This window comes from Pseudonaja textilis, chromosome 9 (genome assembly GCF_049901715.1).
Source record: "Pseudonaja textilis isolate UNSWEBS1 chromosome 9, rPseTex1.2, whole genome shotgun sequence".
Lineage (NCBI taxonomy): Eukaryota > Metazoa > Chordata > Lepidosauria > Squamata > Elapidae > Pseudonaja > Pseudonaja textilis.
This window is the reverse complement of record NC_141998.1, coordinates 27132554-27155602: the sequence shown is the minus strand read 5'-3', so window position 1 is coordinate 27155602 and position 23049 is coordinate 27132554. Positions and strand designations below refer to the sequence as shown.

Sequence of the window (23049 nt, the reverse complement as noted above, 5' to 3'; positions counted from 1 at the left end):
TCGGCCGGGAGGGGCGGCTCCCGAGCATGTGTAGAGCGAGCCGGGCAGGCTCCGCCCTCCGGAGGAGGAGGGGGCATAGCTATGTCTGCCTCCTTGTCCCCCCCGCAGGGAGGGCGGGGCCCATCGGGCAGCGGACGTGACGTCTGAGCCTCCCCAGCCGTCGGATCCCGCCCGGCTCCCGCGGAAGGTGCGTCTCGGCGGGGCGGGGGCCGAGGGTCGCCCGGGAGGGGAGCCCGGGAGGGAGCCGCCTCGCCCGGGAGCGCCCGCGGCCCGTCCCGGCGCAGCGCTGCCTCCGGAGCCCGTCCTGCGGCTGGGCGCCCCGGGGCAGGCGCCGCTTCCTGCTGGCCCGGGAGAGCCGCCGGAGCGGAGCTGGCCGCCCGGGACTCCGCTCACGCCCCCGTCTCTCTCCCGGCAGCCGCTGGTCCGATGCTGCCCCGCCATGGCGAGCGGTGATGGAGGCCGCCGGGGACGCTCGCCGCTGCCCCGCCCGGGCGTTGCCGTCGCTGCTGCTGCTGCTGCTGCTCCCCGGTTGGGGCGCCTTCGGGGCGACGGAGCAGCGGGCGGGGGCGCCGCCTTGCTCGGGTGCCCGCTGCCCGGAGACCCTGGCGTGGGCCGTGCGCCTGACCGGCCCCGAGGAGGAGCTGGACCGGCTGGCCGATGACCTGGCCCGGGAGGCCCGCCTGGTCAACGTGGGCCGGATCGGGGAGCTGAAGGGCCACTACCTCCTGGCCTACCGGCCTGCCCGCGCCTCGGACCGGGCCCCCGCGGGGCTGCGGAGGGCGGCCGAGGCGCTCTTCGCTGGGCACGCCGGCGTGGGGTGGCACGCGGCGCAGCGGCTCCTCAAGCGCTCCAAGCGCGCCCTGCACTTCAACGACCCCAAGTTCCCCCAGCAGTGGCACCTGGTAAGCCGCCCTCGGGGCTTCTGGCTCCGGAGCCCCCGGGGCTGCGCTGGCGAGGGAGGGGGGCCTTTCCCCGCTGTGTCCTGCCCTCCAAGGCAGCCTTCCTCCAGCCCCCTCGGCCACCCCTTGCCAGGGAGGGGAGTCCCAGGCTATGCGGGGCAGGTGCCAAGGTTCGGCTGCCCACCCCTCCCCCCCCAGGCTCTGGGGATGCCGCCCCCTTTCTGGCCACCTTTGCTCTCTCCTTGGTGGCCAGGACAATCGCAAAAGCCCCGGGATGGACATCAACGTGACTGGTGTGTGGGAGCGGAACGTGACTGGCCAGGGGGTGACGGTGGTGGTGGTGGACGATGGTATTGAACACACCATCAAGGACATCCAGCCCAACTACGTGAGTGCTTGCCCCTCTGCCCCGCAGTTCCTCTGGACGGAGGAGTCCCCTGGGGCTTGAAGGGCCGGGGGGGCGGGGGCACCGGCTGGCCTGTCCCTCCTGGGCCAAGGAGAGGAGGGGCCTCAGGCTGCTCTCTCTCCCAGAGCCCAGAAGGCAGCTATGATTTGAACTCCAACGACCCTGACCCCATGCCCCACCCAGACGAGGAGAATGGCAACCACCACGGGACCCGCTGTGCCGGGGAAATTGCAGCCGCCTCCAATAACAGCTTCTGCTCAGTGGGCGTTGCCTTTGGGAGCCGGATTGCAGGTGCTGCTACTGCCCAGTTCTGCAGGGGCGGGTGGGGGGTGTCAGGTATTGGGGGATGCCAGGAATGACCTGGGGAGACGGGGAAGAGATGCTGCCTGGGGAACAGTCGGGGAAGAGGGGGAGCAGCCCCCAGGAGCCCGAAGGGCCGAGCCCCTTCCACTCTCAGCCTCTAAAGGAAGCGGGTCCTTTCAGGCTGCGTTGAGTCTGTCAGGGCAGCTCAGTTCATCTCCCCTGCCTCCGCTCTGGTCATCCTGGCAAGGAGAGAGAGACGGCAGACGGGCACAGGGGAGCCACAGAGAGCGGCTGTCGGGGTTACAAGGTCGCCTGCCTGAATTCTTGGGAGTCACCAGACGTTCTACAGGTTGCAATTCTAACACAAACGCTGCATTTTGCACCCTCCAGTCTTGCAAAGAGAGGTCCCTGCCCACGCGGGCACTGCTTCCTGGGGGGAGGGGTCTAGTGCAGGGACATTGCCGCATCAATGGGGTGCAGTGGGAGGCACCCCCAGTATTTGGCTCTGGGTAGCCTGGAAGTGAGCTGTGGGAGGCTGCAGTGTGCAAAGTATTCTGGCCGGAACTCCCCTGTGGTAGGCCCCCAGAGTGTGTGCGTGTGTAAAGTTGTGCCATGGAGGGTTGGGGTGAGGACGCTCTCCTGCCTGCCTACCGCAGTCTGGGGGGGGGGTTGAGAGCTTTCCGCCACATGATGGTCCCCACTCCTCATGCAAAGGAAGCAGCTGAAGACGCCGCAGCTGGTCTCCATCGCAGCTTCTGGTTTGGCCCTTAAGGTGCCCAGAGACCTGCCTCTTTCAGAGCAACCGAAATTGCCTCGGAAGCGACTTCCAGATGTTTTTTTTTTGGGGGGGCAGATGGGAGCAGGCCAAGGCTCTGGAGATGCCCACCACCAGGGGGCAGCCTCCCTTTGGAGAGCTGCACCGAAGCAGCGCTCCTTCCCTTCCCTCCCTGCTGGCACTTTCTGGCCAGACTGGCTTCCTTGGCAGTGGGCCAGGTAAATGACCCGGCCAGCTGAGGATCGCAGCCTCCCAGGGGCAGCTCAGAAGACTTGGGGGGTGGGCGGGGGGTCAGTCACACCCTGAGCAGCCCAGCCCACTTCAGGAGGGGCCGCCGAGGGGAGCTTTTTCATCCTGAAAGCTGTCAAAGGGCAGAAATCGTTCAGAACCGGAGACTAACCACTTGCAGGATATTCGGTTTTAACTAAAATTAAGTGAAATAACGTTTCTCAGGATTTTTAGTAGTAGCTGCTCATTCCAGCCCCACAAAGTCCTGTGCTCCCTTTGCGTGTTCCGGTGGGACGGAAGAGCCCCGGTGACGATGGAGGGAACAGAAGCCTTTGCTGCCCGCTTCCTCCCACCCCCAGGCCCACTCGAGTAACCTGGAGCCTCTTCCCCCGCAGGGATCCGGGTGCTGGATGGGCCCCTCACAGACAGCCTGGAGGCCATCGCCTTTAACAAGCACTATCAGATCAACGACATCTACAGTTGCAGGTTTGCAAACGTTTATGCGGCGTATTTAATTTTGGCCTGCTTTCGTTACTGCTTTCCCTCTCCCGTTTCCCCCTGGGCGGTGGGCTCCCTTGCTCTCCTGGCTCCTCCTGCAGACCTCCGAGGAAAGCAAACGCCTGCCCGGCCCCGGCTCACTCGGAGTTCCCTGCCCTTCTCCTTCGGGGGGGGCGCGGGGGGGGGGCATGCTGAGTCCCAGCCCTTGCTCCCCTCGTCCCTTTAAGTGCCCCTCTCTGCCTCTTCCTCTGCAGCTGGGGCCCAGATGACGATGGCAAAACAGTGGACGGCCCCCACCAGCTGGGAAAGGTAAGGAGGAGCGCAGGCGTGGGGGGGCTCCGTGCCCGAGGCTTGCAGGGATGCAGGGCCCGGGGCCCGGGTGGCCCTCAGGGGTGCCCCAGCACCTGCAGGGCCAGGCGGCTAATGAGCCCCCCCGCCGCTTGGCCTTTTCCTCCCGGGCTGTCACCTGGGAAGAAGGGAGGGGAGCAGTGTATGCAGGGCCGCGGGGGGGGGGTTCTTGCAGCCCCCCCCCCTGAAGCGCTTGTCCTCCACAGGCCGCCCTGCAGCACGGCGTGATTGCTGGCCGGAGGGGCTTCGGCAGCATCTTCGTGGTCGCCAGTGGCAACGGGGGCCATCACAACGACAACTGCAACTACGATGGCTACGCCAACTCCATCTACACAGTCACCATTGGTAATGGCGCAGCGAGGGCTGGGGTCGCTGTGCTCTCGCCTTTCCCGGGCCGGGCTCTCTCCCACCTGGCCGTGGTTTGGGGAGCTGTTTGCGCCCTGTGCCATTCGAGAGGCCGAGCGGCTTCTCGGTTCTCCCCCTGAGATCCGGAGAGGAGCCTCTGAGCAGATTTGCGGTTCCCCTTTCCGTCACGCCGGATTCCTTGCCAGACGGACACCAGGCAGGTGCTGGGAAACCTGCTGTCTGGAGTGAGCGGCCTTGTCAGCCCCCAGGGAGATTTCAGCGGGCCTGGGAAAGCGGCCTGGGAAAGGCTCAGGAAGAGGCCAGGCCGCTGGCATTCGGGGGCAGGGAGGGGTTAGGATGTTCTCCCCGCACAGAATTGGATTCCTGGCCCTCCAAGGCTCCTCCCTCCCGGCTGTGGGTCTCTGGGCTCTCCCAAAGAGGCCTGGGGTTTGCTCTGCAGCCACACAAAAGGAGGGAGGCATGTGGACCCTTGGGGGCTCTGCCCCACGGCAAGCGGACCCTGGCTGGCAATGCTGGTCCTCCGGAGGAAGAGCCAGCCAGGCCAGGTGGGAGGAATCCAGCTGGTTCCTGCAGTGCCAAGCAAGTGCCAGTGCCCACCCCCCCGGGGTCTCTGCTCTCTGGTCCCCAGGCGCTGTGGATGAGATGGGTTACAAGCCATTCTACGCCGAGGAGTGCGCTTCCATGCTGGCGGTGACCTTCAGCGGAGGTGACAAGTTGATGAGAAGCATTGTGAGTGGAGCCCCAGCCTTGCCCACGCTCCCTTGGGGGTGGGGAGGGGGCTTGTTCTCCTTTTGAATGCCAAGGAGGATTTCTGGGGGCCCTGCTGGCCTTCCCAGGTGGGCTATTCTGCGGGGCAGACTGGGCTCCCCTCTCGCCAGCCACGGGCAGAGAAAGGCCCTGCAGAGACCTCTTGAGGATCTTGGGCCCTTGGCTGGCAAAGGCCCTGGCCCCGGCCGCTCCCCACAGACTCTCCTTTAGGATGGGGAGGAGAAAGAGCCCCTCTTGGCTGGCGCCTTCGTGGCTGTGTCTTTGGTTGCAGCGGCTGCAGCTTTTCCCCAGGGCAGGGACCCCTTCCTGTCGGCTCCTGTGGGGGATGCTGGCCCAGCTGCAGAGGAGGAGGAGGAGGAGGCGGCCAGGGGGCTCCTGCTACCCTCTGCACCAGTGCCTCTCTGCCCATCCCTCTGGCCAGTCATGGTCATCCCGCTGGGAAGGCTGGTGTTTCTGCCAGGCCTCTCTGGGTGCCAGGGCTCCCTGCAGGGAGGGAATTTCCCCAGGCCTCTTGGCAGAGCAAAGACTTGACTGAAGGTGGATTTGCAGGATCCCAATCGGGGCTCTGATCAGCTGGCCGAAGGGACAGATCCTGGGTTAGCTTGGCCATCTTGGCAGGGGAGGGAGCCCCCCCCCCCGAAAGGCAGGCTGAGCGCTCCCCACCCACATGGAGCCGCTGGGAGGAGAGGCGGGCTCTGCGGATGGCGCTCGGTGCTTTGCTGGGCCAGGCAGAGCCCTGCCAGGATTCCCCTTCTGCCCAGGAGTGTGGCAGGTGGCCTAGGCCCGGGGGCTGAAGGGCCAGGAACCCCGCCCACTTCCAGGGCATCAGGGTGGTCCTCTTGGGGCTGGGGGGCCTGGCTGGAGAGACTTCCTGGCCGGCTCCCCTCCAACCCTGTCCCTCTGCAGGCCACGACCGACTGGGACTTGCAGAGGGGGACGGGCTGCACCGAAGGGCACACGGGCACCTCTGCTGCAGCCCCCTTGGCTGCTGGACTGATCGCCCTCATGCTGCAGGTGCGCCCCTGCCTCACCTGGAGGGACGTCCAACACATCATAGTCTTCACAGCCACCAAGGTGAGCCAGGCCCACAGAGCCCCCCGCAACTGACTGCCCCCGCTCTGTGGGGGCTGTCCTTGGGGCCTTTCAATAAGGCTGCTCTGCCCCCCTCCCCGGGCTTAAGCCCAGCCTGCCTTCCGGATGGGTGAAGCAGGTGCCCTGGCCAGCAAAGGCACCCTTCCCTCCTGGCTCTTCTCTGGCCGCAGAATGACCGGCTCTCCCGCTGCCTCCTCCCACAGTACGAAGACCACCGTGCCCGCTGGGACACCAACCAGGCTGGGCTCAGCCACAGTCCCCAGCATGGGTTCGGACTGCTGAACGCCTGGCGACTGGTCAACGCAGCCAAGGTGCCCCCTGCCTCCCCTGGGCTTTTGCGGGGAGGGAGCTCCATTTCTGTAAGCAGGCGAGAGGCGGCCTGGCCTCCTGCCTGGCTTGGGCCCTTCCAGGAGGAAGGTGCCAGGGTCCTTCCCCGAAGCCACAGCTGGCAGGAGGAGCCCTGCAAGGAGGCTGCATCTGTTTCCCTGGGCAGCCCTGCTGGCATTGCTGCTTTAACATGGGCACGGGGGCTGGTCTGCATAGGCTGGCTGGGCGGGGGGCAGGAAAGCCGAATCCCCTCTCATTCCTCTGCCAGGTCTGGGAGTCTGTCCCTTACCTCGCCTCCTACGCCAGCCCCCTCCTGAGGGAGAAGAGAGCCATCCCGCTGGAGCCGGGGCAGCTGGAAGCCACCTGGAACGGTCTGTGCAGCGGGGAGGCGGAGAGGGGGCAGCTTGGGAACCGGGGCTCCCCATCCCTGTTTCGTTGGAGGGCTGGCCAGCCTCTGCCGGCCGCAGGGGCTGGGGGCGGGCAGGCAGGCCGGCCCAGGGCAGAGACCCAAAGGAGGCTGCTGAAGAGCGGCTGAAGCCGACCCGCTCAGCCCTGCCAGCGCGGGTGACGAGGGCCCGGGGCTGCAGCCGGCTCTCCATTTTAGGCAATGCTGCAGCTTCTGTTTGGCCTCGCTCCGTCCAGGCCTTTCCCCAGGCTGAGCCAAGGAGGGGAATCGGCAGGCCTCCCTGCCAGCCTGTGGAGGTGGATCCCTCCTGCAACTGCCCGGGGACCCAGTAGCCTCCCCAGCAGGCAAGGAGAGCCGCCCGCTGGGAACACTGGGTGGCATTGGCTGGCCGGCCAGCCCTAGGCTCACCCCAGTGCCTTTGGCCAGGGCTGGGGGTCTGGCTCCCCTCTGGCCCCGGGAACTTCCCCCACAGGCCTTGCTGTCCAGCGGAAGCTTGGCTCTACGAGGAGGGCTGGGAAAGGCCAAATGGGGGGGGGGGGAGGCTCCAAGCTTCAGAGCTGCAACCCACAGCAACCCCCTCCCCTGCTGAGGGGAAGGGTCTCTGGAAGGAAGGGGGGGAAGAGTTCCTGCCGGCCGTGTGGATCCAGCCTGGGTTGCTCCCCAGCAGCTGCCGAGGGGTGGGCTCCGTTCCCTTGTGAAAAGCGCCTCTTTTGGGGGGGGGGGCTCTGGGTGTGAGTGGTGGACAGAGAAACGGGGGCGATGAATTTGCTGCCGACTGCTGGGTCCTCCTGAGCCCTCGGCCGGGGCCCTCTCGGTTGGGGGGGCCTTTGCAGACCCAGCCTTTCTGCCCCTCCGCTGCCCCCCCCCCCAGTGACTGAAGCCGACCTGGAGCCGTCGGGGTTGAGGACGCTGGAGCACGTGGCCGTGACGGTGAGCATCACCCACCCACGCCGTGGCAACCTGGAGATCCACCTCGTCTGCCCCAGCGGCATGGACTCCCTGGTGGGGACAGCGCGCAGCATGGACTCGTGAGTCTCTGTGGGGGGCAAGGAGCCAAGGGTCCCTGGGGGCCGTCTTGCTGGACTGCCAGGGCCGGCCGTGTCTCTCGGGCAGGCGGAGGCCTCCCCCAGCTTCTCTGCCTCCCCCCCCACCAGAGACCCCACCGGCTTTGTGGACTGGACCTTCTCCACGGTGCGCTGCTGGGGCGAGGAGGCCCAGGGCACCTACCGGCTGACCATCCGTGACGTGGGTGAGTCTCCTGTCCCTCCGCCTGAGCAGTGGGGAAGCGGGGTGTCTCCCTCATGCTCTGAGCCCCCCTCGCCGCCTCCTCCTCCTCCTCCAGGCGACCAGGCGCTGAGGGCAGGCAGGCTGGACCAGTGGCAGCTGACCCTCTACGGCTCCTCATGGGCCCCTCCGCAGATCCAGGAGCGGCAGAGGTGAGAGGGGGCTCTGGGGCAGGCCGAGGGGGTGGGGGGGGCTCGGGGAGTGGGCCTTGCCCCTCCCCAGGCCCAGCACCAGCTGTGCAATGCCTGGGCCAACCAGGAGGGGGCCGTTCTGGCCAGGGCCTGTTTTGCCCTCCAGCAACTCCTCTGGCACGATGGGCGTAAAATGGGGCTTCTTGGTGTGGCTTGCTGAAGGCGGGACTTCCTGGCGGGGGGCAGGAGGGGGCCCTTGTCCCTATGGTGATCAGTCTCCCCCCGACAGGCTGCTGGAGAAGGCGATGAGCGGGCAGTTCCTGGACGGGGGCTTCGCCTTGCCCTGCCCCCCCGGCCTCCGGATCCCCGAGCAGCAGCCCTATGTCCCCACAGCCAACACCCTCAAGGTGACCACGCCCTTCCCGCTGGGCAGGGGGTGGGGGGAGACCCCCACCTGGCCTGAGCCTCTGCTGCTCCCTCTCCCCCCCAGACCCTGATGCTGCTGGGGTGCTTTGCCGTCTTCTGGACCTTCTACTACCTGCTGGAAGGGCTGCTGACCTGCGACATCGCAGCCTTTGACCTGCCAGGCCACAGCAGCCGCCGGGCCTCCAGGGGCCCCGAAGGAGGAGCTCTGATGGAGGACGCGGTGCCCCTGTGCAAGGAAGCCGAGGCCGGAGCCCAGCAACCGTCCCTGGGCAGGCGAGACCTGGAGGAGGGCTGGGGATCTGCAGGCCCCCACTGGGGAGAGGACTGCTAAACCTCCTGGAGCAGGAGCAGTCTACCTCTGCCGTGGCTTGCTGAGCATGCTAGGCCTGCCTCTCTCTGCTCTGTGCTTCAAATATCAGCTGAGAGGGCCCCCAGGCAGCCCCAGAGAAGCAGCTTGGCTTTTCTCTTTGCCCCCCGAGGGAGGGACTTCCGGCGTGGGGGGGGGGGCAGTGAGAGCCGTTCCAGCCCAAGGACAGGAGGCCCCGTGGCCTGCAGAGGTAGGTGAGGGGCTGCTGAAGGCTGGAAGGGGGCTGGGGCCGTGACCCAGGGCTCCTCCTTGGCCCACGGCCTGGCAGGTCCCGGTTCTGCCAACCCACTGCCTTATCTTGCACCCTGCGCCAGCTGGCTGTGCCGGCTGCCTCCTGTGCTCGCCTGAGGCACTGGGAGCCTGCTTGGGGTGCCCTGGATTGGGCCTGACCCCCCCCCGTGGGTCTTTCTGGGCCCTTGCCTTCCTCTCCCAGGGACGCCCGCCAGCTGGACGACTTGTTTTTGTTTTCCTGGCTTTGGACGAGCAGCAGCCGCCAGAATTCTTCTTTTGCGCTTTTCCAAAATAAACGGTTGTTGAAAATCCAGCCCTGCTGCTGCTGCTGCTGCTCTCTCTGTGCACCAGGAGCCGCCCCGTCCTCCCCTCCCCCTCTTCCTGGGGGGGCTGGAAAGGGGCTTTGGGCCACCTCTAGCTCGCCCTCGACTGGCCCGGCAGTGTCCCTTCCTCTGCTGAGCGGGGGGCTGGGCAGCCTTTGGCCTGGTTTGCCACACTCTGTCGGTCCAGCGGAGGAGAAGAAACTCAAATCGTAGCCAAGGAACCTAAAATACTCAGTTTTTAATCTAATGAATAACCCCAAAAAAGTACAAAAGAGTAGCTTTGTTCTGCGCCCCTGGCGGACTGTCAGGAGGGGCTCCTTGGACAACTTCAGCCAAGTTCGGTTCTGCGGTTGGGAGAAGCCTTCCGGCAGCCCCAGGGGGCGTGCCGGGGCCAAAGCAGGCCGGGAGGGTTGTGCGGTGGCTGGGTGAAGCGGGCAGCATGCAGAGGCCAGTGGCTCCGGAGCAGCTTGGCTGCCTGGCCGGCCCGTTGCTACGCAGCAGCAGCAGCAGCACAAGTCTTTGGGCACGGTGCCCCTTCCGGGAGCTGCTTAGGGGGCAGAGTGGGGAAATTCCCTGTGGAGACCCCTGGCGGCGGCAGTGGGGCAGAGCTTGCCAGGCTGTTAGCGAGAGCGGGAAGACCGGCCAGCTGGGGGCAGCAGAGAAGCTGGACTGGGCTTAGCTGATGATTTGCCGGGGTCGCCCGTAGCCCGTCATGCCCGCCTGCGATGCCCCTTTGTTGGAGCCCATCTGTAAGCCGATCACGTTCTTGCCCTCCTTCAGCTGGCTGTCGGAGAAGTCCCGCTTGTTCTCCTGGGACTTCCTGGGGAGGGAAAAGGCGTTGGCCACGCTCCCTGGCAAGCCCTCGTGCTGTGCCCGGCTTTCCCTGGAGGCAGCCTCTGCCCCGGCTCCCCAGGAGGCAGAGACAGCCGGCCTTGGGCTCATCTGACGCCACTTACTTCATGAACCACGAGGGGTCCCCCTGGTAATGTCCATCGTTCTTGGTCACGGCCAGGTTGCCCAAGGCCATGAGGGTCCGCTGGACGGCTGCCATGTCCTTGGCTGGAGGGAAAAGCGGAGCTGGGCTGAGGACAGAGCCCCACTTGGGACAGTCCACCCCCCACCGCCCTAGTCTGACCAAGAAAGGGTTCCCCCCTCATCTCCTCTGCACACGATGGGCTCCCGCCTGGCCCAGCCTTTCTGGGACAAGGAGGCGACTGCGAATTCTGGCTCTGGAGCAATGGCACACGCTGCCCCCGCCCCGAGATCGCAGCCCCCCACCTTCAAAGAGATCGACTGTCTGGAACATGTCTGTCTTCACCACTCCGTAATCCTCGGCCGCCTTCAGGAAGTGGGAGATCTGCTCCATCTGCTTGAAGACCATGGTGGGGGGCGGATCTGGGATCTTCACAGGCTTGGAGCCGCTGGGGTAGAGGCTGTTGATGAGCTTCCCGAGGATCTGCCGAGGGAGAAGGCCGCCTGCAACTCCCGCCAGGGCTGGGCCTGGCCACCACGCCCGTCCCCCCCTGAGGAGCCCCAACACTCACCATGCCATTCTTCAGCCAGACTTGGAAGCCCAGCCTCCCTCGCTCGGGACGCCCCACCTCGGCCCCACACTGGGCCACCACCCACTCGACCAGGCGCTCCTCCAGCTCGTCATCGTACTTCTTCTCGATCTTGGCCTGGACATCCCTGCTCAGCCCAAAGGAGGGGCCCTTGTTCGCCATGTCCGCAGGACGGTCTGGGGGAGGCAGCAGGCGAGGAGACGGAGGCAGCTGGGCTGCTCTGCCGGCGGTTGCAAAACACCAGGAGGGAAGGCAGGCAAGACGATGGGCGGCCACTCGGGCTCCCATCGGTCCTCCCCCCCCCCCCCAGGGCTGCCAGGCAGGGTGGGGCACAAGGAAGCCAAACCGCCTGCCTCGCCTGCCCACTTCCTCTGGCTCCATTCCACCCAGATGTTTCACAAGGGCTGCTCCAGGCCAGCCGTTCAGTCGGCTCCCCTGTCAGTCAGCTGAAGCAGACACAGTTGGACGACCTCTCCCCACCCCCACCCCACCCCCGCACCCCACAATCACACCTTTTGGCACCTTTTCCTAATCTGGCAGCAACAAAAGGAGGCGGATCCGTGCCAAGACCCTGCTGTCTTCTTTGTGCCCCACTTCCAAGCTGCCCCCTCGCCCGTCCTTCAGGCGAGGAGGCTGGCGCTGGTTCAGAGGGCTGCGCAGCCCCAGGCAAGCGGGGGTGGGTGGGGGGCGCTTCCAGATCCAGCCCAGGCGGGGGTGGAAGCAGGTGTTGCCCAGTCCAGCTGTCCTCATGCACAAACCGGAAACAAGGGGCACACCCCTGCCCTCCTCCATGCACCCAGCCCGGCTGCCCTCGAGCCTCCAGTCCAGGACGAAATCTCCAGGCGCTGCCAGCCCCACCCTGGGCCCCTTGAGAAAACACCAGGGAGGTGGTGGCCGCTTGGCAAATGTTGCTCCCCCGTTCTCTGGCTTCTGTTCATAGGCTCCATTTCCCCAAAGCCTCCGTCGCCTCCCCCGCCCCCCCGGACCCTCTGCCCTCCTTCACCTGCCTACCAAGGCCGTGTTTCCCAGCGGTTCTGCTGCTTCCTCCCCCGCCCAGGCACCCACTCAGTTGGGACCAGGGAAGCGTTGATCAGCTTTTCACTGCAGCCTTGGCTTCCACCCCCCCTTCCGGATGGCCTCCCAGCCCACCCCCCAGCGAAGCAAGGGCTCCAGACCCCCCCAAGGCGGCTCCTGCCGGATGGGCTGGGGAGGCACTTACAGCTGTGGAGACTCCCGAGATGCTGCTCTGCCAGGACTGGGCAGCCCCAGGCGAGGGGCTAAAAGGCTCCGGCCCTCCGGCCCGTGACATCACCGCCCCTCCCCCTCCTCAGCGGCTGAAGCTGCGCACCATATTTGGGGAAAGACTCCAAAGTCGAGCAGAGTTCTTGCCTGGAGACATTCTCGGCATGCCTGAGTCCCAGCGGATGCTCCTCGGCCTGGGCTGGCCCCGCACAGCCTCTCCTTTTTAGGCAGAGCTCTCCCCAGCCAGACCGGCCAGCCCTGACCTCACGCCTGCCTCCTGGATGAGGTCACTCAGGAGGCGTTTCGGGGTGCAGAGGGGAGGGAGGGAGGGCCCCCCAGGGCAGCAACTGGGGCTCTACCACGGCCCCCCCCCCCCAAGACAAGGTGGGCCCTCCTGCCTGGCAGACAGAGAGGAACTGGGGGCTGAGCCGATGTCCCTGAGGGGAGCCTGTGCTTGAGGGATGCCCACCCCCCCACCCCCAGCCTCCACATCCAATGAAAACCAGGCCAGGCCAGGCCAGCTTTTATCGCAGCAGCTGCAGAGACCAAAATGCCAATTTTCTTCAACAGTGGTTTATACCAAGAACCATTTTTCCAGGAAAACCATCTTAGCCACAATCCAAAACCAGGAAGGGACAAACACGGAGGGAAGGCCCGATCTTTGAGTGGGGAAAGAGGAGCACTCGCCCCCCTGCAATGGCCCTTCGGATCTTCTCCTGCCCCCCTGCACCCTGGGGACTACCTGCAGAAGCCCCCCCGAACCCGGGCTGCCTTGCTTGGGGGCCAAGACTCGGGAGGCCCCCCAGGGGCCGCTCAGCTGCAGAGGGGATCCACTGGCTTGCTTTCCCCTCCATTGGCAGTGACCGCATGGCACCCAGTGGGCAGCAGCAGCAGGAGGAAGAGGAGGAGGAGGAGGCAGCCACTGCCCGGACAATACGGCGGCTGCTGCCGGTGGGCTTGGGGGTGGGTAGGCCCTTTTGGAGGTCAATGCAGGCACCAAGGAAGGGAGCCGAGTCAGTCTCCAAGGGCTGCCCCACTGAAGGGGAGCCCAGCTGTTCCGCTTGCAGCCTCTCCCCAAAGTTGCAGGCAATGCAGAGGCCACCCTGCCGGCACTGGAGCCCTTCACCCTGGCTGGCTCGGCCCTCGGAGGCTCCTTCTCCTTCCGCAGACTGACTCTGGAGGCACTGGTGAGGGGGGGCCCACAGCTGCGGCCCCAGCACCCGCCAGCAGGAGCCCCGTCCGGTGAGCCACGCCGGCCTCCCTGCCATGGAGTCTCCGGGCTCCTCAGAAGACATAAATCTTGTCACGCTGGACGCAGTCGAGGTCCTCATCCAAAGTCAGCAGGACCTGCGCAAAGAGATGGCGCCATCAGTTGCCTCTGGAGGGGGAGGCGGGGGGGTCAATGCTGGGCAGCCCCCACGCTTCGATCTGGACACCCTATGAGCCCCCCCCCCGAGCATGTCTCCAACAGCACTGCCCCCCTTGCCCGCCCCCCCCCGGCTCTGGCCAAGTGGTGTCCCACTCCGGAGCGCTCGGCTACTTGACCCCAGGGCCGCTTCCTCCGTGTGGCCACCTCCCTCAAAGGTTCCTGCCTAAAGCACCCGAGGGGCCTCCAGGCCTGCGATGGCCCAGGAAAGAGACCAGGCTCTGGGCTGGGGGGCAGGATCTGTGCCCCACCCCCGGCTGGGAAAGGGGCTGGAAATGCCAGTCTCAGGCCCAGGCTCTGGGCTCAAAACTGCCCCCCACTCCCTGGGGGAGGAGACCAGCCCCACAGCACCAGGGAAGGGGCCCTCCAGCTCTGGCCCAGCCAAGCCGGCTGGAGAGGCGTACCAGGAAGGAGCCAAACATGGCGATGGAGGAGAGGAAGTGCCAGACATCGTGGTCGTCAAAGAAGCCCAGCAGGACACACTCGCGGTTGTGCTCTCGAGACTCGGCCGGGGTTTTCTGTGCAGGGCAGTGAGCAGCTGGGATCAAGATGGGCGGCAGGCTGGAGGAGCCCCCTCCCAACTGACGGGGGGGGTCAGACCAAGCCCCCCGAGGAGGAAGCCCAGCTCTGCCTTGCCCGGGCCCCCAGCCCCCCACGGTGGCCGAGAGAGGCTGCAACTGTGCCCTCCCCGGCCCGGGTGGGCTCACCTGCCAGGTGCTGAGGCCCTGGAAGAAGAAGAAGAGGGCAAAGCCCCACACCACGGAGGTGAAGACGATGCAGAGCAGCGAGACCGGCAGCAGGCGCTCCCCACTCCGGAGCTGCAGGGAAGGGACGGGTCAGGGGGGCCATTGGGGGGCTGTCCGGGGAGGCCCCACCCCCGGCCAGAGGGAGGAGGCACCTTCATGATGATGTAGAAGGCGAAGTAAAGGAGCAGGTTGCAGATCCCGATGGCCAGGAGGTAGGAGGCGAAGTCGTTGGGGCGCATGATCAGCCCGTAGGCTGCCCTGGGGGGAGGAAGGGGGTCGCTGAGGCCCCAAAGCAGCCTCAAGACCCTCCCTAAAGCGGCTCTTTGAGCCCCAGGCCTTCTCTGGCCCAGTGGGGGGCGGCTGCTCTCACTCACAGAGACCAGTTGATGAGGTTCCCCATGACCAGCAGCACCATCCGATCCTGTGGACAGAAGCAACCGGGGGCGGGGGTTTGGTGAGGCCTCCAGGAATTGAGGTTCTTTAACCAGGAGCACCCAGAAGAGGGAGGGGCCGCCCCCCCCTCTCACCATGTACATGGGCCCGCTGCACTGCCGGATGCAGTCGGTGTACAGCACGTGGAAGATCCGGCGCCAGGTGCCAGAATCTGGGGGGAGAGTGAGAGCTGAAGGCCCCCAGAGAGGGTGGGGGGGCCCTTGCACCCCGGCTGGCATTGGCAGCCCCCCTCGAGGGCAGAGCTCACAGGTGGGGACCCCCCGACTGCACCCGCTCACCCAGTTTCCAGCGGCCCATGTAGTACAGCTGGGTGCTGAGCAGAAGCGTGGCGAGGATGTGGATGACCGAGAAAACGATCCAGAAGGCCGTGTTGCCTTTGCCGAAGACCTGGGGGTGGGGTCAGAGGGCCCTTCAGTGGCAGGGGCCTGAAAGGGGCCGGGGGAGGGGTCTCTCCCCTCGAATGCTCCTCCTCCCGTGGGTCTGTGTGTGTGTGTGTGTGAGAGAGAGAGATCGCAGGGGAGACCTAGTTCCTGCCCAGCTCAGCACTTTTCGGGGCTCCTCCTCTCGGGAGAAGCTGGCGCTCCCCTGCAATCTTGGGGGCTCCCGGCACCTTCCTCCCCCCTCAAAGGATTAACGCCCCGGGGGGGTCTGTGCTCACTCACCACCCCCACGACCGAGAAGAAGATGATGACGGCCAGGCAGGCGTAGGCGCTGTAGGCGCTGGCGTTGATGTCCGGGTGCCTCTTCTGGTACAGCTTCAGCATGCAGAGCCCGGCAATCATGTACATGAAGGAGGTGTCTGCCACCCAAGAGCCACCGCTGAGCCTGGGGCGAGGCCAGGGGGAGACAGGGGCCCCTCCTCAGGCCGCCCCCCCCCGGGGACCAGGCGGGGAGCCACTCACCAAACTGGAAGTTGGTGTAGTTGGGGCAGACATGGTAGCAGGCGCTCAGCAGGCCCTCCATCATGAGGGCGGTGCCCATGGCGTAGAAGAGGCCGAAGTGTTTGGGGATGCCGCACTCCTGCAAAGAGACCCCCCCCATCTGAGAAAGGAGCCCCTCCCCCCTCGTGGGTGGGGTGGGGGCGCTGCTCACCACAGCCTGGAAGTCGTTGCGCATCAAGGCCCGGTTGTAGCTGATCTCGCGCTGCAGGATGATGAGCAGGAAGAGGAGGCCGAGGAGAACGTAGCCCAGGTTGCTCAGGATGTTGTTGAAGGCGCTGGAGAGGCAGGAGGGGCGGCGTCAGGCCCCGGGGCCCTGGGGGTGGGGCAGGGCAGGGGCCCCCTCCCAGCTCCTACCTGAGGTTGCTCAGAGGGTGGGCGCAGAGGAAGTTGTAGTAGCAGATGTCCTGGTTCCCAGTCACGTTCACCACCTGCAGGGGGCAAGGGAGGCTCTGGCCAGGGGCTCGGGGGTGGGGGTGGGGGCTTGAGCCAAGGGGGCCAGCGCTGCCAGGGGAAGGCCGGGGTTGCGTTACCGTCTGGTAGGTGATGACCAGCTGGACGACCGGCAGGGCGTAGAAGACAGCGATGGTGGCAATATTCCTGTGGCAAAGGTGGGGGGGAGGAGGGGGACGGATTCTCCATTAAAGGCCCTGGTCGATGGCCCTGCGCAGCTGGGGGACTCTGTGGGGACGCACAGCCAGCCTCCCCCCACTTCCTCACCAAAAGTAAATCTGGTATTTCTTCCGCAATACTCGCTTGTCTTTGCGGGCCAGATCTGCCACACAGAGGAACTTCTGAAAGACATACCAGCATCCCCTGGCTGAGCTTCGGCCTCGTGCGGGGCACCCAGCCCGCTTGCCCCCGGAGACCTCCCCGCGGAGCCCCAACCTGGCAGCGTCTCCAATGGGCGCCTCCCCTGCCGCCACCCAGAAGAGGCTCCTGCAGGTACTCAAACCACCCGTGACCTGCTCTTCCCTCAGGCCCAAATTTCACAGCCCTTCGGGGAGGCCCGAGGCCCCACTGCGTCCAGAGCCCTTCTCAGCCTGCTGACGCAGGATGTGCCCAGGCGCCGTGCGAGCTGCCCCCAGGCCCTGGAGGGTCTCCCCTCGGGACCCACAGCTCTCTTGCTCCCCCAGGAGCTGTGCTTTTGCTGGGCTTTGTGGCTGCAGCCCCCGGGGGTGGGGGCGGTGTTGGGCAGCGGGAGCAGCGCCCCGTCTCGGTCATCCTCCTAATCTCCGGGCATAGCCGCCCGCAGCTCCAGAGCTCCCCTGGGCAACCTTGGTGCGGATGACGTTCTTGTCCGACTCAATGTCGGCCAGCGTGTCGTAATCATCCTCCTCCACGGAGCTGAGCGAGTCAAGCCGAGGACGCCCCACCAGGTTCTCCAGGGAACGGTCTGCAGAAGACGGAAACCTGCATTACGGCGAAGGTTGGGGGCTCCGAAGGGGCCAGTCAGCCTGTGCCACCCAATTACCGATGGGACTGACTGGAGCCTGCTGGCAGTCGGCCTGCCTGGGCGCTGGAGTGGGCAGGAGGCCCGAGGAGAGACAGGGCCCAACAGCAGCCCCCCACCCCCCCAAGCACCCTCGCCCTGCTGATTGGAAGCCATGCAAACCATCGTGCAAACTGCCCCCCCGCCCCCCAAGCTTTCTGAGGGGCTGCATTTCCTCAAGTGCAGGCGGCTCAGAGGCCGGAGATCCAGGGGGCGGGAAGATGGGGCTCCCTCCCTGGCCACAGGGGCAGCCCCTCAGGAAGCCCCCATTCATTGAGGGAAAGGGGGGGGCCTGGCCTCCCACCGCCGGTGCCCTTGCCAGCCAAGCAGCCCCTGGGCCAGGTCTGCCTATATCTGCCTTCCAAAGCTGTTCTGCAGCTGTTCCCTCTTCCCTGGAGGGCAGAAGCCCCCCCTCCCGACCCTTGAGGAAAGAGCCCGGAGCAGAGCATGTGCAGAGGACAGGCCTTGCCCCACTGACGGGAGGAAGGGATGCCCGTGGTCGCCCCCTATTCTTCCCAGTCACGGCCCACATTGTCAATACTTTGAAGGGGCTACTTCCTCCCTGCAGAGCCCCGGCTAGAGAGACCTGGCCCACCGCTGGCCGAGGGGAACCACCAGGCCAGACAAGGGGCACAGGGAGGGGAGGCCAGTCTCTCTACCCATTGCAAAGGCTGCCCAGTGTCTCTGCCGCTGCTGGCACATATCTTGCCCTTGAGGAGAAAGGAAAGAGTTACGCAAAGGGGGCCAAACCCGTCCAGCCAGGCCCATCATCCCGTTGGAGGGGCCCCACACACATGCAGGAGGCGGCCGGGCAAGAGGAAGCGCCCCGAGGGCCAGCATGCCAGCTACGCGCCTCACCCGCGTAATTGGAGGAGGCCTCCGTGGAAAGCAGGCTGTCCGTGACATTCTCGCTGCTGGCAGCCGACCCGGTGTCTGCTGGGGGGGAGCAGGGGGGCCCCAGGTGAGTTGCCAGCCAGGTAGGGGGAAGAGCCACCTGCCGGGCCCAGGCGGCAGCAGAGGAAAGGGACCCCACCCCAACAGACAGGACCCCCCTCCTCTGTCTGGCTGGGGGGCTGGGACTCACCGAAGGACCCATAACAGTGACTGCCGAGAGGAGGGTGTCCCTGGAAGGGATCCGGGGGCTCATTCCCTGCAACAAAAGAGCCACAACCCAGCTTGAAAACGGGGAGCCCCGTCATGGACCCCGGGCCTGGTTGCCCTTGGACCGGCCAGCCCATCCGGAGGGGAGCTCCAAGAAGGGCAGCTCGGGTGGGGAGGGGGGCTCTGCATCGGATCTCAGGGCCTGCCCGAGTGGAAGGGGGTTCTCCCCCGGCACAGGAAGCCAGAGGAGCAGAATGGGGCGGGGCTGAGTGCTTACCAAGGAGGGAAGCTTGGTGCGGAGCAGCATTCCGGAAGGAAGGAAGGAAGGAAGGAAGGAAGGAAGGAAGGAAGGAGCGAAAGGTGGATGGATGGAAGGAAGGAAAGAAGGAAGAAAGTAGGAAAAGAAGGAAAGAAGGAAGAAAGGAAAGAAAAAAAGGAAGAATGGAAGGAGGGAAGGAAGGAAGGAAGAAAGGAAAGATGGAAGGAAGGAGGGAAAGATGAATGGAGGGAAGGAAGGAAGGAGGGAAAGATGAAAGGAAGGAAGGAAGAAATTGTTTATAACCTAAAGCAGCTGCCTAATGTGAGAGAGACGCAAGGCACCATCCTGAGACGGGGCTCTAAGCCTTCCAGTCTCTGCATGCCAGTTCCCAGCCCAAGACTATCCAAATCTAAGCGTGCCATCCGGTCACATGCACAACCAGCAACTGGGTCCTTGCAGCCCGCGGACCACATTTTCTGCATGTGGTGCGAACCCACCATGAATTGTGAAGCTGCCCGTGAGGCTGATTCAGCACTGGAGCTCCAGCAACTGAGGGCTGGTCCCTGCAAGAGTCAGACCCCAACTGGGCTTCAGCGGGCACCCTCGCCACTCCCCACCGGGACTCAGCAAAAGGCCTGCAGCTGCCACCCCGAGCAGAAGACGGACAGGAGGACAGGCCCCTCCTGGCCGCAGACGCCCCCGCCTACCTCGTACGCCCCCATCGGAACAGGGTGTGTCCACAGCACTCAGGAACTGGAGCTGCCGCTGCCTCCGCTTCTGACGCCTGTTGAACAAGGGACCCCCCCCTGAAAGGACGTGCAGATGCCTTCCCTGGAAGGCCCCCTCTGTGGGCCCAAGTCCCCCTCCTCCCGGGAAGAAGCGGGCCTTGGGTGGCATGAACGCTGCCGCCCTAAAGGCTCTCTTGCCCTGCCGTCCCAGTCAGCCCTGCCACCAAGGCAGGGCAGAGCCACCTCCTCGGCCGTGACCAAGCCTCCGCGGCCGAGAAAAAGGGGGCCCACGACAGCAAGGGGGGCAGGAGAGGCAGCGCCTACGCCGGGACAGGAGCCCCGATGGGCAGACTCACCGCCAGTTCTCCCAGCAGGCGATGAGCACCGTCAGGATGTAGAAGGACAAGAAGACGCCCAGGCAGAAGAGAATCCCATCCACGTAGGCCTCAGCTGCGGAGGAGCCGGAGAGACAACCTTGTGCAACTGGCAGGCCTGGCTAGGAAGCCCCCTCCCCTCCCTTGCAGCCTCTCGGCCGCTCTCAGCCGCTGCCCACAACTCCAAGGTTCCTGGAGGTTCAGCCCCGCCCGCCAGGCCCTGGGCTGCCTGCCCCTCGGGTCTACCAGGGAGCCAGCCCCAAGCCAGGAGGAGTCAGGCAGGCAGCTGCTCCCCTTCCTTCTCCACCGGGGGAAAGTGCGACCGAGGGGCTTGCTTACAACTGACAGCAGGGGTCACCACGACGTTCAAGGTTTTCTGACGGTTGCCTTGGTCTACAGGCTCATCTGGAAGGCACAAAAGCCTGGATCAACTCGCCTGGAGAAGACCCCAGTCGCAGGTCCCCTTCGCTGGCGACGGTGCAGAGCCTGGATCGCAGCCTGGTCCTGAGGGCCCCCCTTCCCTTCAACCAGCCCCCTTCCTTGCTAATCCCCAGGGGCTCCCTGGAGGCCCTCCAGCCCTGAGCTCAGGGGAGCTCAGGCAAGCCACCTTCTCGCCCCAGAGATGGGATGCTGGGCTGGCTGTAGAAGTGGAGGCCAGGAGGCAGAACGGCTCTGGACTTCCGGGGCCTCTCAAAACCCTTTCCAGGCTGGCCAGATGTTACAGCAGGCTGGACTGCCCGCCTGCCCCTCCAAGGCTCCCTGGTCTCATCCCCCTTATTCCGATTGGAATCGGGGAAGCAGCTCTGGCACACAGGCCGGATCCCCTCTGCCCCATGGGCTGGCTTCCCATCGTGCCTGGAGGCCTCCTGGCACCTCCTGCCAGTTAGCTGACGAGGCCTCCCTGACGGAGCTGAACCCATAAACAGACCTCAGTCCAGCTCTCCCCCTCCCCCCGATACCTTTGGAAAAAGGGCAGTAGTGTAAAGGCCCCCCACAAGCTTCGTCTTCGGTCTTCACTACCACGACCACGTAGAAACTGTGGCTGGGGAAATCCTTCTTCTGCGAAGAACCAAAGAATGGAGAAAATCTCTGACTGAAGATCAGAAATAAGGCTGAATCTTCAGACCCCCCACTGGGCAGCTGGAGGCTCCTTGTTTGCCCCTCAGATGCCCTGGTTTCTACTACCTAGCCCTTGTGTTACACTTGACACCCAGGCGGACCCCCCCGAGACCTGAATTTGTGGTTCAAGGTGGCTCCTTCAGAAGCCAAGACAAGATGGGCCGCTCAGGCCAACCGATACCAGCACCAATGCCGGCTAATTGATGCCCGTGATATCCCAGGTAATAGGAGGGCTGACCCAGGTCCGACTGGCAAAGGTCCCGGCCAATCAGTTGTACCTGCACTGTGATGGCTGCCTTCTTGGTCATGGTCTGGTAGGTGCCAATGAAAGCCACGTTGTTGTCCAGGTCGTAGACGGGACACTGGGCAGCAGGAAAGCAAGCAAGCAAGGGGCAATCAGCTTCTTGGGCCAAAGGAGGCCTGGAGCCTCCTGTGCCCTATAAGCAACCCCCCCCCACCTCACTGACCAGAATGTCCTGGACGGAAATGACCGAACAAGGAAAGGCTGTGGATGATGTCACTTTAATGATGGCAGAGTCCACCCCCTCCGGGAACTCGTACTTGAAGTACTGTGGGTCAAGGAAAGAGAGGAGAACCAGGACCTTGGCTGGTGACCCCTTCCTTGCTGGGTCTTCTCCGCCTGCCAGCTGTGGCGGCTCCCTGGGGGCCCTTCTTGAGGCTGGGAAGCTTCTTTGGGCACCTCATCAGGGAAGCCAGGCAACCAGACGGCCTCCTCTTGCCTGGGAACCCCCAGCGGGTGCTGCAGGGCAGCAGCAGAATCCCAGCAAAGGGGCTGCAACTGGGCAGGCGGGGGGAGGGGCACCCTCAGGTCCTGCCTGACCCCTGGCCTGAGGACCACGGAAAGGCCTGTCCAAGCGCTGGGGTGAGATGGACACAACCTCCAGTCAACTGTCCCCGTTTGACAGCCAGGCCCAGAACTCAGAGGTGCCCAAGGCTTGGCTGGGGGTGGGTGGGGGTCTTCTTCCCATCCAGGCAACCCCCCCGCCCACTGGGCAACCTACCTGTGGCTGGGCTGCTGTGGCGTTGAAAGTGAAGGGCTCACCTGTCCTGCAGGAAGAAAGACCAGCAGGGGCAGCGGTTGGGGCGGGCAGGGCTGCCAAAGAGGGGTCCCACTGACCGCCTGCCCCTTGGCTTGGAGACCCCACCGGGAAGAGAAGCGGCTGCTGCTGCTCCCTGGCTGGCCCGCCGGGCGTTTTGCATGCAGGGCTTCTGGGGCACCGCCAGCCCGGCTCACCTGAGTACAAAATTCTCCACGCGGGAGACGCGCAGCTGGTAAGAGGCGTTGGTGGCCGAGAGGGTGGAGACGTCCACAAAGAAAAACTGGGTCTCCACCTCGCTCTTGGTTGGCGGCTGGCACAGAGTGCGGCTGACATCTTGGTACCGGTACTTCCTCTGGAACCTGCGGGCGGGGCGGGGAGGTGGGCATGGGGGGGGGCGGGCACCGAGCGCTGGGGGCTCCCGCAAAGCAGCCGCCTTCCCTCCTTTCCTGAGGGGCAGCTGGAGGGCCAGGCGGGCCCGTCCCGTCGGAGGAGCCCCGGCAGGGCGGGGAGGGCAGGATACTCACAGGCCCCGGAGGATTAAGGGCACTTGGAAGGAGACCACCGCCTCCTTCTGCCGCACCACGAAGAGCACCGGCCTCTCCTTCTGCTCGGACAGCACGTTCACCGACACCCGGACGCCCTCCGTCTGCGGGGCGACGAGAGGGACTCAGGCCCAGCCGCCCCGGCCAAGGGACCCCCGGCCGCGGAGCCCGGCAGGCAGGCAGGCGGAGCCGAGCACCGCTCCCGGCGCCAGCTGGCAGGCGCGGGGCAAAGGTCGGAGCGGCCGGCCGGAGAGAGCGAAAGGGGCCTCGCCTCGCGGGCGACTCCCGCTCCCGGGGCCGGGCTCCCTCTTCTGGAGGCGTCGCCGCCGCCGCCGCTTCCTGCCGGCCGAGGTGCCAGCGCGTCGGGCGGGCCCGGGCGGAGGCGGCCACGCGAGGCCCGGATTGAGCGCCGGGGCCGGGCAGAGGGGGCGGCGGACTGGCCGGGCGGCGGCGGCGGCGGTTCCTCACCCGGTTCCGCGAGACGCTGTGGTTGAAGGCGTAGATGTTGAGCAGCTGCTCGTTCACGGCGTCGCCGTAGAGCTGCTCGAAGGCCGCCTCCTTCTGCACCACGCGCTTCTCGGCCGGCCCGGCCGCGGCCCCGGCGGGCAGCAGCAACGGCAGCAGCGGCAGCAGCAGCGGCGCCCTCAGCATGGCCGGCGGGCGGCGGGGGCGACAGCCGCGGGGACGGGCGCTCCGCTCGTCTGGGCGGCGCCGCCGAGGCCGCGTCCTTTAAAGGGGAGGCGGGCGAGGGCGGGCCGCGGCGCCGGCGGAGGTGGGGCGGCCGACCTGCCCGCCCCAGCCAGACGGAGCGGCGCGCTCGGGAGGCCG

At 65.7% G+C, this 23049-nt stretch overlaps 3 protein-coding genes across 9 annotated transcripts; 1 reads left to right on the top strand and 2 right to left on the bottom strand.

The window, feature by feature from the left end:
• The first annotated feature begins 55 nt into the window (after positions 1–55).
• On the top strand, positions 56–9168 carry PCSK7 (proprotein convertase subtilisin/kexin type 7). Of its 2 annotated transcripts, XM_026709092.2 has the most exons (16): positions 56–187; positions 416–902; positions 1153–1287; positions 1431–1596; positions 3007–3097; positions 3364–3418; positions 3664–3802; positions 4452–4552; positions 5498–5665; positions 5887–5994; positions 6279–6381; positions 7288–7444; positions 7571–7665; positions 7759–7852; positions 8121–8238; positions 8322–9168. In XM_026709092.2, exons 2-16 carry the CDS (start codon positions 453–455, stop codon positions 8586–8588), a joined length of 2247 nt encoding a protein of 748 aa, XP_026564877.1. In that variant the 5' UTR covers positions 56–187; positions 416–452; the 3' UTR covers positions 8589–9168. The 2 variants fall into 2 exon arrangements, with proteins under 2 accessions (XP_026564877.1, XP_087794833.1); XM_087938707.1 differs by lacking the exon at positions 56–187 and having other exon boundaries at positions 240–902.
• A 233-nt stretch (positions 9169–9401) lies between these two features.
• Positions 9402–12102, bottom strand: TAGLN (transgelin). 3 transcript variants are annotated; one of them, XM_026709109.2, is made up of 5 exons: positions 11960–12102; positions 10723–10960; positions 10457–10634; positions 10135–10237; positions 9402–9998 (listed from the first exon to the last, which is right to left on the bottom strand). In XM_026709109.2, exons 2-5 carry the CDS (start codon positions 10900–10902, stop codon positions 9854–9856), a joined length of 606 nt encoding a protein of 201 aa, XP_026564894.1. In that variant the 5' UTR covers positions 10903–10960; positions 11960–12102; the 3' UTR covers positions 9402–9853. The 3 variants fall into 3 exon arrangements, with proteins under 3 accessions (XP_026564894.1, XP_026564897.1, XP_087794836.1); XM_026709112.2 differs by having other exon boundaries at positions 10723–10916; positions 11960–12053; XM_087938710.1 differs by having other exon boundaries at positions 11752–11965.
• A 437-nt stretch (positions 12103–12539) lies between these two features.
• On the bottom strand, positions 12540–22924 carry SIDT2 (SID1 transmembrane family member 2). 4 transcript variants are annotated; one of them, XM_026709042.2, is made up of 27 exons: positions 22690–22924; positions 22204–22325; positions 21874–22038; positions 21641–21686; positions 21086–21187; positions 20897–20980; positions 20459–20558; positions 19839–19904; positions 19482–19575; positions 19105–19181; positions 18122–18187; positions 17896–17973; positions 17697–17747; positions 16823–16941; positions 16266–16339; positions 16079–16145; positions 15903–15976; positions 15700–15823; positions 15510–15627; positions 15270–15406; positions 14886–14994; positions 14682–14758; positions 14529–14575; positions 14307–14412; positions 14116–14226; positions 13813–13926; positions 12540–13329 (listed from the first exon to the last, which is right to left on the bottom strand). In XM_026709042.2, exons 1-27 carry the CDS (start codon positions 22870–22872, stop codon positions 13267–13269), a joined length of 2574 nt encoding a protein of 857 aa, XP_026564827.2. In that variant the 5' UTR covers positions 22873–22924; the 3' UTR covers positions 12540–13266. The 4 variants fall into 4 exon arrangements, with proteins under 4 accessions (XP_026564827.2, XP_087794831.1, XP_026564830.2 ...); XM_087938705.1 differs by having other exon boundaries at positions 17896–17970; XM_026709045.2 differs by lacking the exon at positions 17697–17747.
• Positions 22925–23049: the final 125 nt, after the last annotated feature.

Bases quoted from the DNA above. Each gene is read 5' to 3' on its own strand.
- PCSK7 (XM_026709092.2), top strand. From the start codon at position 453: ATGGAGGCCGCCGGGGACGCTCGCCGCTGCCCCGCCCGGGCGTTGCCG. The intron at 3,098-3,363 runs GTTTGCAAACGT...CTTCCTCTGCAG, and splicing joins AACGACATCTACAGTTGCAG to CTGGGGCCCAGATGACGATG. The intron at 3,419-3,663 runs GTAAGGAGGAGC...TGTCCTCCACAG, and splicing joins GCCCCCACCAGCTGGGAAAG to GCCGCCCTGCAGCACGGCGT.
- TAGLN (XM_026709109.2), bottom strand. From the start codon at position 10,902: ATGGCGAACAAGGGCCCCTCCTTTGGGCTGAGCAGGGATGTCCAGGCC. The intron at 10,635-10,722 runs GTGAGTGTTGGG...CTCCCTCGGCAG, and splicing joins TCTGGCTGAAGAATGGCATG to ATCCTCGGGAAGCTCATCAA. The intron at 9,999-10,134 runs GTAAGTGGCGTC...TTCCCTCCCCAG, and splicing joins GACCCCTCGTGGTTCATGAA to GAAGTCCCAGGAGAACAAGC.
- SIDT2 (XM_026709042.2), bottom strand. From the start codon at position 22,872: ATGCTGAGGGCGCCGCTGCTGCTGCCGCTGCTGCCGTTGCTGCTGCCC. The intron at 22,039-22,203 runs GTGAGTATCCTG...CCCCGCCCGCAG, and splicing joins CCCTTAATCCTCCGGGGCCT to GTTCCAGAGGAAGTACCGGT. The intron at 21,687-21,873 runs GTGAGCCGGGCT...TTCTTCCTGCAG, and splicing joins GTGGAGAATTTTGTACTCAG to GACAGGTGAGCCCTTCACTT.